Genomic DNA, 16,085 nt, shown 5'->3' on the forward strand with positions numbered 1-16,085 from the left:
TCCAAGAACTATTGTGTAATATAAAATACGATTTAAACATTTTAAGTCGGTGGCTTTGCGAAAACAAATTGGTGCTTAATCCCTCCAAAACAGTGTTTCTAGTGTTTCATAAGCCTTCATTTAAAACACGGATCCCTGACAAGCTACAGGTAGATGAATTGACTATACTCAGAGCACGTACTGTAAAATACTTAGGTCTGGTACTGGATGAAAATATGAAATGGGACAAACATATATTAATGTTAACACAGAAGATATCACCATTTTGTGGGAGTTCTCAGTCGTTTACGTAATATCGTACCAAATTCAAGTGTTAGAGCAGTATACTATTCACTCATTCAATCCCACCTATCTTACTTATCGGTAATCTGGCAGAATGGTAGGCAATCAGATATAAAGAGATTAGCAATTCTCCAAAAGAAAGCAATAAAGTCAATGTATGGATTACCTCCCAGATATTCCAGCAATAGTTTGTACAGCGGGGGACACTTCTAAATGGTACAGCCATATGGAGATTTACGGCTAAGGTGTACCATTTAGAAGTGTCCCCCGCTGTACATGGCCTCAGGAATATTACCACTAAATTTAATTACAAAAGTTCAAACAAGTATTTTAATCTATAAAATTATAAATTCCCAGACACATATTAATCTCAGACTTCAAAAAAATAACGATATTCACGAACACAATACTAGACGTAGAAATGCACTACATATAAGAAGAATGAACTCAACTAACTATGGCACAAAGAGTGTCAAATACAGGCTACTCAAAACGTATAACGACCTTCCAGATAAACTTAATTGTTGTAGTGAGTATATATTTAAGAAACAGGTGACACAGCATTACTGGGAGCAGTTTATAGCTCATTGTAAATAACTGTCAGCTATATGATATTTCCCTAAATTTGTTGTTAATGTAAATTACATATATAATCCATAACTATAAAAGTTTCTGTTCATGTATTTCATATATTGTTATTCAAGTTAACATCTTACGCAATATTTTGAATTTCTGTTATTGTTCCGGGTATTAGTAGTTACCATGTATTTCCTTTTCTTATATATATATATAATGTACTTTATTTCCATTATTGTTTATTTTTTTCTTTATTTTATTTGTCTCTTTTTAGTCTATGACAAACATATATTGTCATTTTATATTATTATTGAAGTATGTACGTATTGGATTGTACTGCTTCTTAATGTGAGCATTAGCTCGTTGGGGCCAAAGGAAAGTGAATAAATAAATAAATAAATAATAAAAAATTACTAGCATCAGTTAGTCTTTCAGAGGTGGCACAGCAATTTAAATGTGATTTTAATCTCAGAATATTAGTATAGTCTTAGGGATAGACAAATCTCCTGCTCTTGTAAAACAGTCTCAGTATTGTTAAGTTCGGTTATACCTAGAATATTTTTTATTACATTTGTGAAAGATTTGATACTTTGCTTGTGATATTTTACCTAACGACTTCTCAATATTAAATCCTATGGAACGTGTTAGACTAAGCATGACAAGCAGATGAGCGTCTCGCTACATTTTAGGTCTTTTCCCTGCACGAGTTAATCTATGGTCTGTGTAAATGCACTTGTGAAAAAATATTCTTCAATACTTCCGCGATTCTTGATTGTACACTTTTCAATACTCATGATAATAGTTATTTTGTCTTGTAGAAAATTAAAAAAGGAGTTTTGCGGTATTCCATTTGTAGAGCTAAGTCCACGCTCCAAGTCTAACGGATGAGGTATTTCACTTACATATATTACTCTGTACGTGGTATCTTAAGCTTGTCCTATCACGATAACGTTTACCACAACTTTCACAAGAATACGGTCTCTCACCTGTATGAATATTAATGTGAGTTTCCAAATTTACCTTTTGGATGAATCCCTTTCCGCATTCCTGGCAAAAGTATGCTTTCTCGCCTGTATGAGTCAGTATATGAGCTCTTAACTTATACTTGCGAGAAAACCCCATTTTACATACCTGGCAATAAAAACTTTTCTCTCCCGTGTGAGAGAACATGTGTCTACTTAATTTATACTTATCGCAGAAACTTTTCTCGCATTCTTGGCAGTAATAACGTTTCTCCCGTGTGTGTGTTATTAAGTGTCCCTTTAACTTACAATTATTAGTGAATCTTAAGCCACACTGATGACATAAATAATGCTTGTCATTTGTGTGATTGAACATGTGTTTCGTCAAGTTAAATTTCTCTGAGAATCCCTTTCCACAATCCTGGCAATAATGATACTTTTCACCTGTATGAGTATACATGTGAGTTACCAAATGTGATTTATGTCTGAAACTTCTTGCACACTCAAGACAGGAGTAAGATTTTTCATCTGTATGAATCAACATGTGATTTTTCAAATGACCTTTCTGAGCGAACATTTTTCCACATTCCTGGCAGAAATGAGACTTTTCACCCGTATGAGTTAGTAAGTGTGCCGTCAGACCACTTTTACGTCCGAAGTTTTTGCCACATTCCTGACAAAGATAAGTTTTACACCTTGTGTGTAGTATTAACTCTTTCGTGCCAGAGGGGTTTCTGCTGTGTCGTTCGTAATGAAAGTGCATTGCGTCTTTAATAGAAGGCGGATTTTTATCTAAACTACATATCGAAGTTGACAACGAACGTTTCCGAAAGCTTGTGTTTGCACGATTGTTTTGTTGTTTCCTTTCTTGTGAACGGAGCAAAATATCTATTTCTCTATCAGGTTGATGGTAATACTGCAGCCTTCTATCAGTAGGAGTTTGTTTTTGGAAATACGATTTTTTATTTGGCCCTTTGCCATACCGCCAGTAGGAATTTATCTTGCAAGGTCGCATTACACCATGTCCTGCTAATCTAGAACATCCTCGAAAAGTACTGACACAGTCACTAGGAGGAGGATTAGATATCCTGAAAATAGTACGTTTTGGATATTAGACGATTTTATGTAAGTTTTGCAATAACAAAAATTTCTATACATGAAGTTATTTTTATATGTCCTGTGCTAGACAGAAACTATATTAAGTATATGTTGGAAGTATAAGAAATGATACTTCTAACCCATAATTAATGTTATTTCTGACTGTACCACTGGTAACTTTTTTAAAGAATTATTTATTTTATTTTATTTTTAGAGGTGATAATGGAGGGAACTTTCTTATGTACTATATCAGAACCTGGGTACAGAGTCTTTACGATTGCCAAGTACCATTTGAGACTGCTGAATCATTGCACAGTGTCCTTACGAACCAGAATACTATGTAAAATATTTTCAAAGATTTAATGTACTCTGTGACTGATATTTGCAGTCCGACATTGAAATTCCGTTGAAAGTTTTGTTTTCGACGTTATATTATCATGAAGCGATTGAAGTTAGATAAGTAGTAACGAACACTAGATAAGAAAATTGAATTAGCTTATATGGGCAGACTATTCACTATGGAATACCTAGTTGAACACGCTATGTTTGATTATTTGTTAGCTGGAATTGTAGGATTTGCTTGGTTCGCATGGAAATAAAAATACAGGGTCTATCAAAAATGATTTCATTAATATTAAAACTCATATTGATTTATTCCTTTACATTACAGACATCGTATTGGTGTCATTTTGTAACAAAATACATCAAGTTTTGACTTACGCAGTTTATTAGTTTAGAAAGTAGCCAATGCTAGCGGTAACGGCAGTTAGAGCAAAGATAGCTTCCTTTCCTCGTAGCGCACGTGCTAGCTGTGTGTTTTGGTTTGAAGAATCTAAATCTGTGATAATTGTGCAAAATGCTTTCTACAAAGTACGGTAAATATCCTCCCAGTAGGATTACTATGAATTAGTGGCGTTTTATTGAAACTGGATGTGAGGTAACACACAACAAACCTTCTGGTCGTACCCGTACGCCGGAAGACGTTTTAGAGCAAGTGAGGAAGTTTTATGAACAGTCTTATAAAATCAACTCGATTTGCTTCTCGGCAGCTACGCGTCCCACGCGAGACAGTTTGTCTTTGGTTCAGGAAATGGTTGTATGTCAAACCATACAAATTGCAAATGGTACAAGAGCTTAAAAAGGCTGACAGAGTTGCTTGTTAGGAATTTGTGTGGAAATGATCCAGTAAAGGAAGCAATTTTTGGTCCTATTGCCGCTCGCTCTTGTGGTGGCCTTTTTATGAACTAGTGTACTACGTGAGTGAAAACTTTTTGTATTTTGCTAGAAAATGACAGAAAAACCATATCTGTAAGATAAATGAATAAATCAATATGTTTTCGAGTAGTAATTTCTTTTTTCGTACACCCTGTATATATTTTTATTATTTTCACTTATTAACGAATTGCTAATTTAAAAAATACATATGTATGACGTATTATTCTATAAACATCTTAGGAAGTATAACTGTCAAATAAAACGTGGTAGTTTCCATATATCACAATAGTTGCACGTATTACAAGTGCAGTCCAAAATCGACACTGAACAAATTACTACAACAATATATATAATACCAAGGTATGTACACGTTAATGTACTGGAATACAGTTAAACGTTTTCCGCTTTAGAGTATTCGATACCATATTCACGAAATACTAAAACTCGTTATTGTTCGTGATTAACAAATTACATAAATATCAGGTAACCAAAAAAGTACTTAACGTTCTGGAGCAACGATAAACAAAGAGCAATTCAGTGGACGTACTTTTAAGTGTCGAAGTAATCGCGTTCAGAACCCAACACCTATTGCAAACGTTCCTCCAGCTGCACAATACTCTAGTGATAAAACTCGGCGGTCGTGGATGCAAAGACGTTGGTGAGTACGTTCTGCAGCACTCCCTCATTTGCATAAGATCCCCATCTGTGGTTGCCGAGGGAATGAAACAGCTGGTAATTTCTTGGCGCAAAATCCAGGAATATGGTGCATCGCACAGTGTCTCCCAGCCCAGTTGCTGAACGGTCTCCTGGTTCCTCTTTTCCACATGTCACTTACGATTGTATTTCAGAAATAGTACACCCTTGTGATTCACCAATGCTAACTTCTTCTATTGCAATGCATGGTGCCCTCCTTGCAACTGCTCAGAGTAGTCAGCATTGAGGGTTCTGAGAAGTGGAAGGAGCTTGTAAGGCACCGTTTGCCAACATTTTTACCATATAGAGGGCATAATCTTTCATGGGTGCGAAAATATTTTGAGGTGTGAGGAACTGGTTCGCGTGGGGACAATCAATGTCTGGTACGTTTAGAAGTGTATTAGAGGACCCACTTTTCATCACCAGTGAGTAAGCGATCGAAAAAGGGCATGTTCAGCTGCCAAGTGAGCAAGGACCAACAAGTTGTTATTCGGGTTCCTTGTTGGCTGCAGACGTGCAGGGTACGCACTTGCTTAACTCGTATGACCTCCTTATCTCGGAACCTTTCTGCAAGTTCGTCACACGTTAGATCATCGTCCTCCTCGATGACTGCTTCCATGCCCTCGTCATCTAACACATGTAGTCGTCTCCAAACGAAATTTCTTAAACCAATGCTTCGCGGTGCGTTCGTGTACTGTATTCTCCCCAAATGCCTGGCATATGCTGCAGCTGACAGACCGACTTTAAAAGATATATAACACACACGAGCAAGTTGCTTCGATATCTGCATTTCTCTTCGACACTGAAAGAACTATGCTGTATGTGCCGAACGTGCCTGTATTACAGACGGGCGATGGTCAGAGTAACTCTCGATTGCTTGGCAGTCATGTGCATAAATTCATTTTCTTTCAGAAGAACGCATGATAATAGGACGTCACAAACGGCACGAACTTTATTGGTTACCTGGCAGAACAATCATACATCAAGGACGGACTTTAATTTTATGAATAATCATGTGCTAGAGAAAGATTTTTATTGCTTAAGTTAATCTTGGTTAAATAAAGCAAACAAATTAACATTTATTTTCTTAGGAATATTATATTTATTAACAATACTACTTGACAGTGCAGTCCGCAGCAAAAAACAAGCAACATGAGCACAACAAACGAGCAACAAACTTGTAAGTTTCTTGTCAAACGACGAAGTTATTTTCTCCAAAATAAGTGTGCAGGGGAGGACGCGGAGGTTTCACCTGGCGTAATTCTTGCCACTTAGACGTTAAATATTGATTCCCTGCGCTGTTAGGCGTAGTTTCAGAATAAAGTTACATGCTCATGATGCACGTTTTTTTGCTGTGGACTCTACCAACATCAACATGCAGATAGCTCTTAGTAACATGCAAGCACATGTATTTTGGACTAAGTCTAGAGATTCGTCTATGACTTGTTGACATCAAGATGCTTGTTATACGGGAAAATAAGTATTACAATACTAGCGATATTTTGTAAATATGAATAGTTTTAATACTATGTTGCATTTAGTTAAAATATATACAACTACAACAGTGGATTAAATACTTACATTTAGTCAGAAATGATGATACTTTACAGACTTCAGTATCCGAACATTTTTCGGTCGTACTTTAACGCAATAAATTATAGCTGCATATTTTGTTATTTCTATGTTATAGTAGTCTGTACGGTGTTAAAAATTTGATCCGTGAGATATTTCGTCTTAGATCCCACACAGAACAAATCTTAAAAAAGCAAATTGCTGAGAATTGCGTTATGAAAATATTTAATAATATCTGAGATAATGAGCGGGAATTTGAAACTTATTAGGAAATTCGTGAAATATGTATCTCCCAGTGTGCCACGTTAAGGCTGAGATAAGCCGAGTAGTGTTTTCGGTTTTAGCTTTTCAGTTACGGAAAGTGATGTGCCAATGACAGTAGAATACCTATGGTGAGATCAAGGTACTCAATAATCTATCGTGCACTATTGAATTGAATTCACTGCATAAGTGCTTGTGTTCCTTAACCAATTTTAAAACATGAAATTCACAATTCCGGTATTCCTGTTTAGAATTTAGTAGGGTTATGTGTCATTTTGAACGGGACAGTCTCAGTTTGAAGGTTCTAGTCCTAGGTGTGTGACTCCCACGGTTTCTTTCAAAACAAATCTTTCTAAAGAAATACTTTTGGCTGAAAAAAAAAGCGGGGGGGTATGACCAGATCTATTTAGAATCGTATTTACAAAGACCTGCAGCCTTGAGATCTCTCGCTTTCCCCCCAAAATGCGTAGTTAGTGATGGGTAAATTCCCGGGGAAGATATTTTTCGGGAATATTCCCGGGAAGATTCCCAAAATGGGAATTTATATACAATCAAAAAGAAAATTGCATTCTATTACTATATTATGATTTCAAAGTTGAATTAGTTTTTATATCACAGCATATTATTACTGTTGTCCACAGAGGATTCTTTAAAATGTATATTCTAAACGATACTACGTTACTTTATTAACACTTTATTATATTTAGAGAGTACGCATAAATGTATAGTTATTTACAATATGTTATATCAATTAAATATGTGTGAAAAAATTACATAGTAACAGTTTAAATTTATATGTAAGTGGATTTGCTCAAATTGACTCTATTACTGATATTATAAACACATTAAATTTATAAATGTTATAAACAAATTATATTGGGTAAATGCTAGAAGGCACATGTCTCACCAATTTTTCAACATTTGCGCATATATATTTATATTCACAAAATTTGCAAGATACTTACTTATCTTTATATTTTAGCACGTAACATTGCCATACAGGGCCTTTCATTCAACCTATTTCTCGAAATTCTATACGTTAATTCACATGTAAGAGAAGTCCGAGTACCGGTACCTCTTCAGAAATTCGACTCGGAGAGAGAGGAGACAGACCGACGTCTATTACTAATGGTGGTTCATGGTTTATTAATAGTACTTCATCTCTATTTCTACATAATTCTAAATTACTTTACAAAATGTTTCCTTTTCATCATTTGTAAATTAATACTTTGCTAATTTTTGCTGTTTTTAGCATTAGAGGATAGCTTTTGCACCTACTTTTTTGCGATATTCTATTCCGATGGGGTTGTTTTATGGTTTGATGCGTTAAATTACATTACCAACATTAAATTCAGACAGCATTGCAGAGCGAGCGTTAGCGAATGAAGGAGGGTTAGAGCATCCCATGGCACGTTGTTTTATATCATCGATACCAACAATTCACTTTCTTTTCTCCCATAAATCACTTTCACTTACCTTTTCGGTTTGTATAAATCCCCTACTGCTCCCCCCCCCAAAAAATGTGTTCGTTACTTTCTTGACTACTTGAACATCACTATCAACTAATCTCTTCCGTAAATCTTCCAACTTTTTGCTAGTTTTGGCCCCCCAATACTAAACAATTACCTTACTTTTTAGTGCAAATGGAAATGGAACCTAAAAAATCATATTATCAGTTATATAAAGTACCGTCAAAGAATTTTAAATTTTTTAACCTAAAAATTCTTTAAAAACCAAAAGTAAATCATAATACATTAAAATAAAGTAATTAGTTATATGGTTCTTATAATTTGGAAGATAAAGTAAAGAAATGGAAATAAATTCCTTCCCGGGAATTTATAGGCCAGGGAATAAACCCGGGAATATTCCCATTTTTTAAATTCCTTCCCACCGGGAATATTCCCACTGCCCATCACAATACGTAGTTTGATTAAAGTTACACTTTTTAATTTGGTATCTAATACATCATCTATATTTTAAATTAAAAGTGACTATGTTCGTGACTTTTAATTTCTTGGGCCACCCGATGGATCGAAGATCATCAAATTTTGAGCATAGGTGAGGTTCAGGCGTTGGGTGCTTTAATCTATTCACTCTGACGGTAGAGCTTAGGGGAGGGGAGATAAAAAAAAGTAAAACTTAATAACTCTTGAACCAAACAACCAATCTCGACCAAATCTTCAGCATAGATGAGGTTCGATCCTGGGATGATTTTTGTCATTTCACTTTGACGGAGCAACGTAGGAAACTAGGAAGAGAGGGATATATATAAAAATCAATGTCTGTAAAAATGAAACTACCTACGTTTTTTTAATTAATAATACTTGGACTATCCGACCGATCTCGATCAAATTTTCAACATAGTAGAGATTTGAGTCTGTGATAGTTTCTATCATGTCACTTTGACGCTGCAAACTGGGAGAGGTGGAGGAGAAGAGATGTAAAAATTATCGAAAACGGCCGATATTAGTGTCGAATCTGTAGTTTTCGGGTTCGCTGAGACGAACAGTGACACTTTTGATGTTGTTTAAATCTAAACTCAGCCCTGCTACTTGGTGACCGGGAGATATATAAAATGATCAAAAATGACCAATATTATTGTCGAATCCATAGTTTTAAGGGTCGCTGAGATGAACAGTGACATTCCGATCCGATCTCTGTTTAGGTCGACATTCTGCCCCGTAACTTCGAGAAGGGAAGAGAAGATATAGAAAAAGATAAAAAAATGGCCAATATCAGTGTCGAACCTATAGTTTTCGGGGTCGCTCTTATGAACAGTAACACACTCGATACTGTTTAAATCTAAATTCAACAACGCAATATGGAGAAAAGGAGTTTGAAAAATATAGAAATGATGGAAAATGACCGATATTGAAAAGCGCATTAGTAATAGTAAAAAGTAACTGACTACGGACATGCTACTTCTTTTAATTTGACACAACGAAGCTGGTAACTGACGCTAGTATTACAATAAAATTGGACTTATTGCTATTTTTGATTTAGCTAGTCTCCAAAACAAAATCCTAAATACAACACCAATGTTACTGTTTTAAAATGATGAAATTGACAAGTTTTGTCATAGATATTTAATATTTACCGAGCGAAGTAGCTCAAGTGGTAGAGCGTTATCTTCGCATTCGGTAGGTCGCGGGTTCGATTCCCGCTGCCGACCACCCTGACTGGGGTTTTCCTCAGTCCTACCAGAAAATGCAGGGATGGTACGTACTAAGCAGGCCCTGGCCGATACCTTACCAAATCCTTTTCATTGTTATTGTTATTAGATTTCCAGTATAAAATGGCTTCTGAGCCGTATTTGATGATTGTCAAATAAATAAAAAAAAAATAAATAAATAAAATTATACAATATAAAAAGTTGTTACATACTTTACTCCTTTGTTTCTACGTATTTAAGAAAAGAGAACGAGCGCAAGTGTTCAAGATTTTACTAATTAGCAAGTAATATATAATAAATTTAATACGATGTAAAGCCACCTAAACGAAACATGCCTACCATGATTTTAAAACTTCACTTTCTTTGAATTCAATCAGTATTTCTTTATATGAATAGCATGCAAAGAAATTTAATTTGAACTAGACCTAAAACCTAAAGCTTTTTAAAGTAGTGCTTCCTTACAGTAATTCAAATTAGATTAATAAGCCACAAAAGTGTTTGTAACTTATTACATATATAATTTATAAAGTTACCTACATTTTATTGGAAAGTCTAATTTCTTAAATTTAATACCAGCAGATTTATATATAGCAGAAGATTAACTGCACCATAACAACATATTTATTTTACTTGCAAAACATCAACGAACCATCTTACAACTGTTGCAAATGCATTCATTACTTAAAGCAAATATTTCTTTCTTTCTTTCTCGCGGAGAGCGCTTAAGAACTTGAATTAAAAATTCCTCAGTTGAAATATCCTCTGTAATACCAATACTTAAGCAACGGTCCAATGATTAGTCTCGAGGTACGTTTCGTAGATGTGCCATTGTTCAATTACTTGTGCTGAAAGACGTTTCAATGGTAGGTGCTGACAAATGCCCAGTTAATATTTTGAAACGTGCTTCTTTATTCCGTTATAACCTAGGCTTAAACTCAGAATATATTTTAATGGTGACATATTTTAACGTGAACACAAAAAATATTTACACTTTTTTAATCAAGAATTTCAAGGATTGTATATGTGCTTGTAAAATACCTCCGTCTATGTCATGAAAAATAACATGTTATTTTTATGTCAGGCATGTTATGGCGTGTTATTTTTATATCAGTAGAATATGATCTAGTGTTGTAAATAGAAAAAAAAAACCGTTCGTATTTTTTCAGAAATGTACGTTTTTTAAGAAAAAAAACTTGCCTCTCGTTTTTTTCTAAATTTCGTTTTTTTTTTCAAATAGTCATTTCTAATGCATCTTACGTCTATTTAAGTATTAAATATTTTTATATAGGTATAATCGCCGTAAAATGCAACATAAATTAAACGCTAGATACTGATACGCTACAAATATTTTACCATTTACATGAATGCCATACCTATTAACAATTTGGGTTTCAGCAGTTTTCATCAATATCAACTAAGAAACAAAAGTAGAAATGAAATTTTGTTTTTTCGTGAAAGCAGGCCTTTAATAACTACGATAATAATGTCACGAACAGTATAAAATTCCAATAACTTGTCTAAAGGTAAAAACTAATACTAATTTGCCTAATAGTATTTTTCTAAATGTCATATATAAATAATTTGTCGACTAGATATATGTGAAATACCGGCTCCACCATATATGCAACACGTGCATTTGCGTGGAGCGGCAAGTTTGGATGGTCCGGTAAAATCTGTCATAAGTATATTATTTAAATTAAATATTTCTTGTTGGAAACAGACGTCATGATGATGGTAGTTACATTTACTAAGCTGACCTTCTATTTGAATACTACATTCATAAATTATGTTTAGGTTGCATTAGTTTAAGGCCACACGGACAATGCTAAAGCAAATGGTCGAATAAATCCGAGCCCAAATTGCTTGATTGTTGCCAAATGCAAGAATTCAGTTCTCAAATAGTAGTGAATATATGTTCCATTTAGTAAGTTATCACAGTTTTGATATGACAACTAGTCTTCTTTTTGTCAGAAAACAAGTTCCTTATCATTGAAGATAGAAACAAGTTTTTTAAAAAATGTTAACAGATATTAAAGGGAAATCAAGAAATAAAGATAAAAGAGCTAGTTGCACTGGAATTGGAAACTGATACATTGAGATTGAAGCAGGTGTGTTTGTTTTATCTTTCACTAACGTAATAGATTAATATTTAAAAAAAAAAAAAAAAGACACAACGGGATTGCACTTTTAGTAAGTATTTAAGCCTTTCTGAGTGCAACTGCACTTACCCTCACCTTTGCTGTTCATGCTGGAGTAGCATACTTAAAATCATGACTTTCAAGATTTGTTCTTTCTGGAGAAAGAGGGAGGCGGCAAATTATGCGATTGCATGGGGCGACAAATTGACTAGGATCGGCCCTGATGACATGTATATAAAAGACATGAATATAGGATGACACAATTTGAAGTAATGCAGGGTGTTTCAAAATTAATATTTGGGTTTTGAAACTTTGTAGTATCTATTACAATTAACTTACAATTATAAATATTATATGAAATGAAAGAGCAACTCAAACAGTTTTGCACGCACGCATGTATATGCATTGTTTCTTCTGTCTGCCGTAAGAAAGAGCAAGCAGCAAAGATGTAGACTAGAGAGCAGAAAGTTTTTTGTGTTTTAATAAAGACTGAATCTGTACAGTGCAACGGTCTGTGTGAAGAATATTCAGTTGCTACAGGTCTAAAGCCTACAGACTACGGTTTACGTGCCAATTTCGCAAGTGAAATATTGCTGCATAACAATGAAGATTTTCTGGATCGTGTCGTCTTCAGTGATAAACCGACATTTCACCTAATGTGAACACTCATAATGTTTGTATCTGGCCGTCAGCAAATCCTCAGGAGATGGTACACTTAAAACGAGACTCCCCTAAATTGAATGTGTTTTGTGCCATATGGCGGAAAGTTTATGGGCCTTTCTCGCCTATCGACTAGATGTGTGCCGTGTGACAAATGAATCTCACATTGAACACTTGTAGCAAAGACTGTTTGAGGTGTTCTTTTACTTGATGCATTGCTTATAATTGTACGTAATATGTAATACGTACTACGAAGACTTAAAACCCCAAAATTCATTTTGAAACACCCTGCATTTCTCACCAACAGTGTTGGAACTAAGATGTAAAACGGAGAGAAAATTTTCCTTATAAAGTTATTGTTTACAACAACTATATTATTATTAGTAGAGACTATAACTGCAACAACAACACGAGTTAGTAGTCAAAAAAAAATGTAATCAAATGTATACTCGGTGGCCCAGGTAGCCAAAGTGGCACACCCGGGTGTTTATCATATTATTTTATCATATTATTTTTTTCTTTTTTTATATTATCATATTATTTCTTTATCTTCCCCGGTTCAAATATTTTTCTTCTTCCGCATGGTATCGTTTTATTACATCATTCATAGATTTAACAATTTTCTAGGGAATAAATCTTGAAGTCTGTAGAGTAATACTCCTCGGTCACACCCTCGAAGATAGGCTAGTCCGTCCTGCTTACATTTTTCTCCAGATTTTAGCCGTGCAATCTTTCCACCCCTTATTATGTGTCCATCAGCATATCAACTATCTAATTGGTATTATTAAAATTTTTAACCAAGTGAGACTCAGTTCTATGAATTATGTGAACCCTGTATATCCTCCTAATATTAATATTGTTAGGCAGTTAAATAGAAGTAATACTAAAAAGACTTAGGTTTAAAATTATTAGTATTACTTTATAACAGGTTTTGGTTTTCGTTTAAAGAGTATTTTATTCGCTATATTTTTTAACATTTCTTTAACGAAGATGATTAAATTTTTCAACCTTGTTTTAAAAGATGTGAATATCAAATAGTTTGTCAACCGCCATTGGAGTCACTATATTGGTGAGACTTATCTCCAGGGAACTTACTCATGTGTGTCTGATAGCTGGTCTGACATACGATACGACTTATGCGAGTATTATAGGAGTCAAATAGGATAAAGGGAACACGTAATTGGAATCATGATCATCCTGGAAATATAGGAATCTACATCTCTTTCGTATGAGAAATAATAGAAATGAAATGAAATCTGAGTTTTACGTCCCACGATTATGCCGGTTAGGCTAAAGGAGACGGTGATTATGAGAAATGAATGAAATGGTGGAATGAAGAAAGTGGGACGAAACGGGAGAACCCCGAGAAAACCCACGCACACGGTGTTTGATCACCACAAAGTTCACTTGGCGGGAGCAGGGTCTGAACCCAGGACCCCATGCACCAGAGGTGAACGCTCTACCACTGAGCCACCGCGGCCCCCTGGGAAACAATAGAGTTGATACTGGATTTTGAAACGAAGTTCAGGCAAATAAGAACACGAATTCAATGATTTATGTTATTACATTGAACAAACTTCAGTGAGCAAATCGGTATCGAACCCGGGAGAGCGCGAAGTATAGTGGAAGTGATCAAATCAAATTAGTATTGTTTTCTTTTTTATTCATTCACAGGGAAGAAAAAAGTGAAATATTGATGTTCATTTAGAGAACAAATCAGAGAAATGGACAAAGGTGAGATGAAAGTTTTCCTGTATGTGTAAAAGTTACTACATCGAAGAGGGTGGAGAAAAACTGTTTCAAGCATCATGGCTAACTCGCTGGTACTCATCAAAGAAAGAATGTTCGTGCTAGACAGAAACGTATGCAGTGAAAAGTTATTTTTTGTTTTTTAAATATTAAGGAACTAAAGTGAAGTCAAATAAAAGTGAAGTTAAATCAGTAAATTAGTGTATAGTAAACTAAAATATTCAGCATTGATCTTCGAACACCTTTTATTTATTTATCTATCCAAAATTTCAGTGACTGATTGTTACTTTTGTATTGAGACAAAATTAGAGCGATATCTATTATCCTATTTTAGATTGTACGAGGGTTGCTATATATATTTCTGGCCTAGGCAACACTAAGTGTTGCCAGGTGCAATCTGACATTTCCATTGGAAAGTTTGACATTTTGTAGCATAAATGTACTCAGAACTTTTTGACTTACGACAATTTTTTTTTCTTTTACAGGTACTTGAAGAAATCAACTTGGCAAAAAAATGGAATTAACTCGTGAACATTTTCGTGCGATCATTTTTCACAACTTTCGACGTGGATTATCACGACAAGAGTGCATCGATGAACTTAAATCTTTGTATGGCGACGAAGCACCATCCTATAGCACTGTGAAAAACTGGTACAACGAATTCAATCGTGGCCGACGCTCGCTCAAAGACGAATTCCGTGAAGGTCGTCCAAAAACAGCCGTTGTGCCAGAAAACATCGATGCCGTACGTGAACTGATAATGCAAGACCGTCATGTGACTTACCGTGAGATAGAGGCATGCCTAGGCATTTCTTCCACCAGCATACATTCGATATTGCATGAACACCTGGCCGTAAAAAAGGTTTGTTCTCGTTGGATCCCGCACAATTTGACAATCGCTCAAAAGAAAGCTCGTGTGGATTGGTGTAAAGAAATGCTGAAAAAATACGATCGCGGTGCTTCAAAAGACGTTTATAAGATCGTCACAGGTGACGAATCATGGATCTATGCGTATGAGCCCGAAACAAAACAGCAATCGACCGTGTGGGTCTTCCAAGACGAGCCAAATCCAACGAAAGTTGTTCGTGGAAGAAGCACTTCGAAGCAAATGGTCGCCTGTTTCTTCGGCATAACTGGTCATGTGGCGACTGTTCCGCTTGAGCAACGTAGGACGGTCAATTCTGAGTGGTACACCACCATTTGTTTGCCTGAAGTCTTCGGAGAAATTCGAAAAATGAACAAGAGAAGACGAATCATTGTGCACCATGACAATGCGAGCTCTCACACATCGGCTCAAACCAGCGCATTTTTGACCGGCCAAAACGTCGAAGTGATGGGTCATCCGCCGTACAGCCCTGACTTGGCACCCAATGACTTCTTTTTATTCCCACACATCAAGAAAAAAATGCGTGGTCAACGATTTTCGTCGCCAGAAAATGCTGTTGAAGCATTCAAAAACCATGTTTTGGAGGTGTCTCAATCGGAGTGGAAAAAGTGCTTCGAAAATTGGTTTGAGCGCATGCAAAAGTGTATAAATCTTGATGGAGAATATTTTGAAAAACAATAAAACCATTTTCGTTGATAAATATTCGTATTTTCATTATTAGGCCAGAAATATATATAGCAGCCCTCGTATTGTCTTACGGACACCACCAAGCCTTTTGTTCGAAATTCACACAAAGAATCTTTAAATTCAGCGCAAATCAC

The 16,085-nt window shown here is 35.4% G+C and overlaps 1 protein-coding gene across 7 annotated transcripts in view; it reads right to left on the reverse strand.

Annotated features, from left to right (window-relative positions):
• Window positions 1-598: 598 nt before the first annotated feature.
• Window positions 599-16,085, reverse strand: part of LOC145694449 (uncharacterized) — a 103,648-nt gene continuing 88,161 nt past the window's right edge. For all 7 annotated transcript variants that reach the window (XM_081770703.1, XM_081770698.1, XM_081770695.1 and 4 more), the window contains one exon: window positions 599-2,908. Coding sequence is in view for 6 of the 7 variants with exons in the window: in XM_081770698.1 (XP_081626824.1) it covers window positions 1,753-2,908 (1,156 nt within the window). In the remaining variant the exon portion in view is untranslated. The remainder of the gene's footprint in view (window positions 2,909-16,085) is intronic.

This window comes from Thermobia domestica, chromosome 9, assembly GCF_964235325.1.
Source record: "Thermobia domestica chromosome 9, izTheDome1.hap1.1, whole genome shotgun sequence".
Classification (NCBI taxonomy): domain Eukaryota; kingdom Metazoa; phylum Arthropoda; class Insecta; order Zygentoma; family Lepismatidae; genus Thermobia; species Thermobia domestica.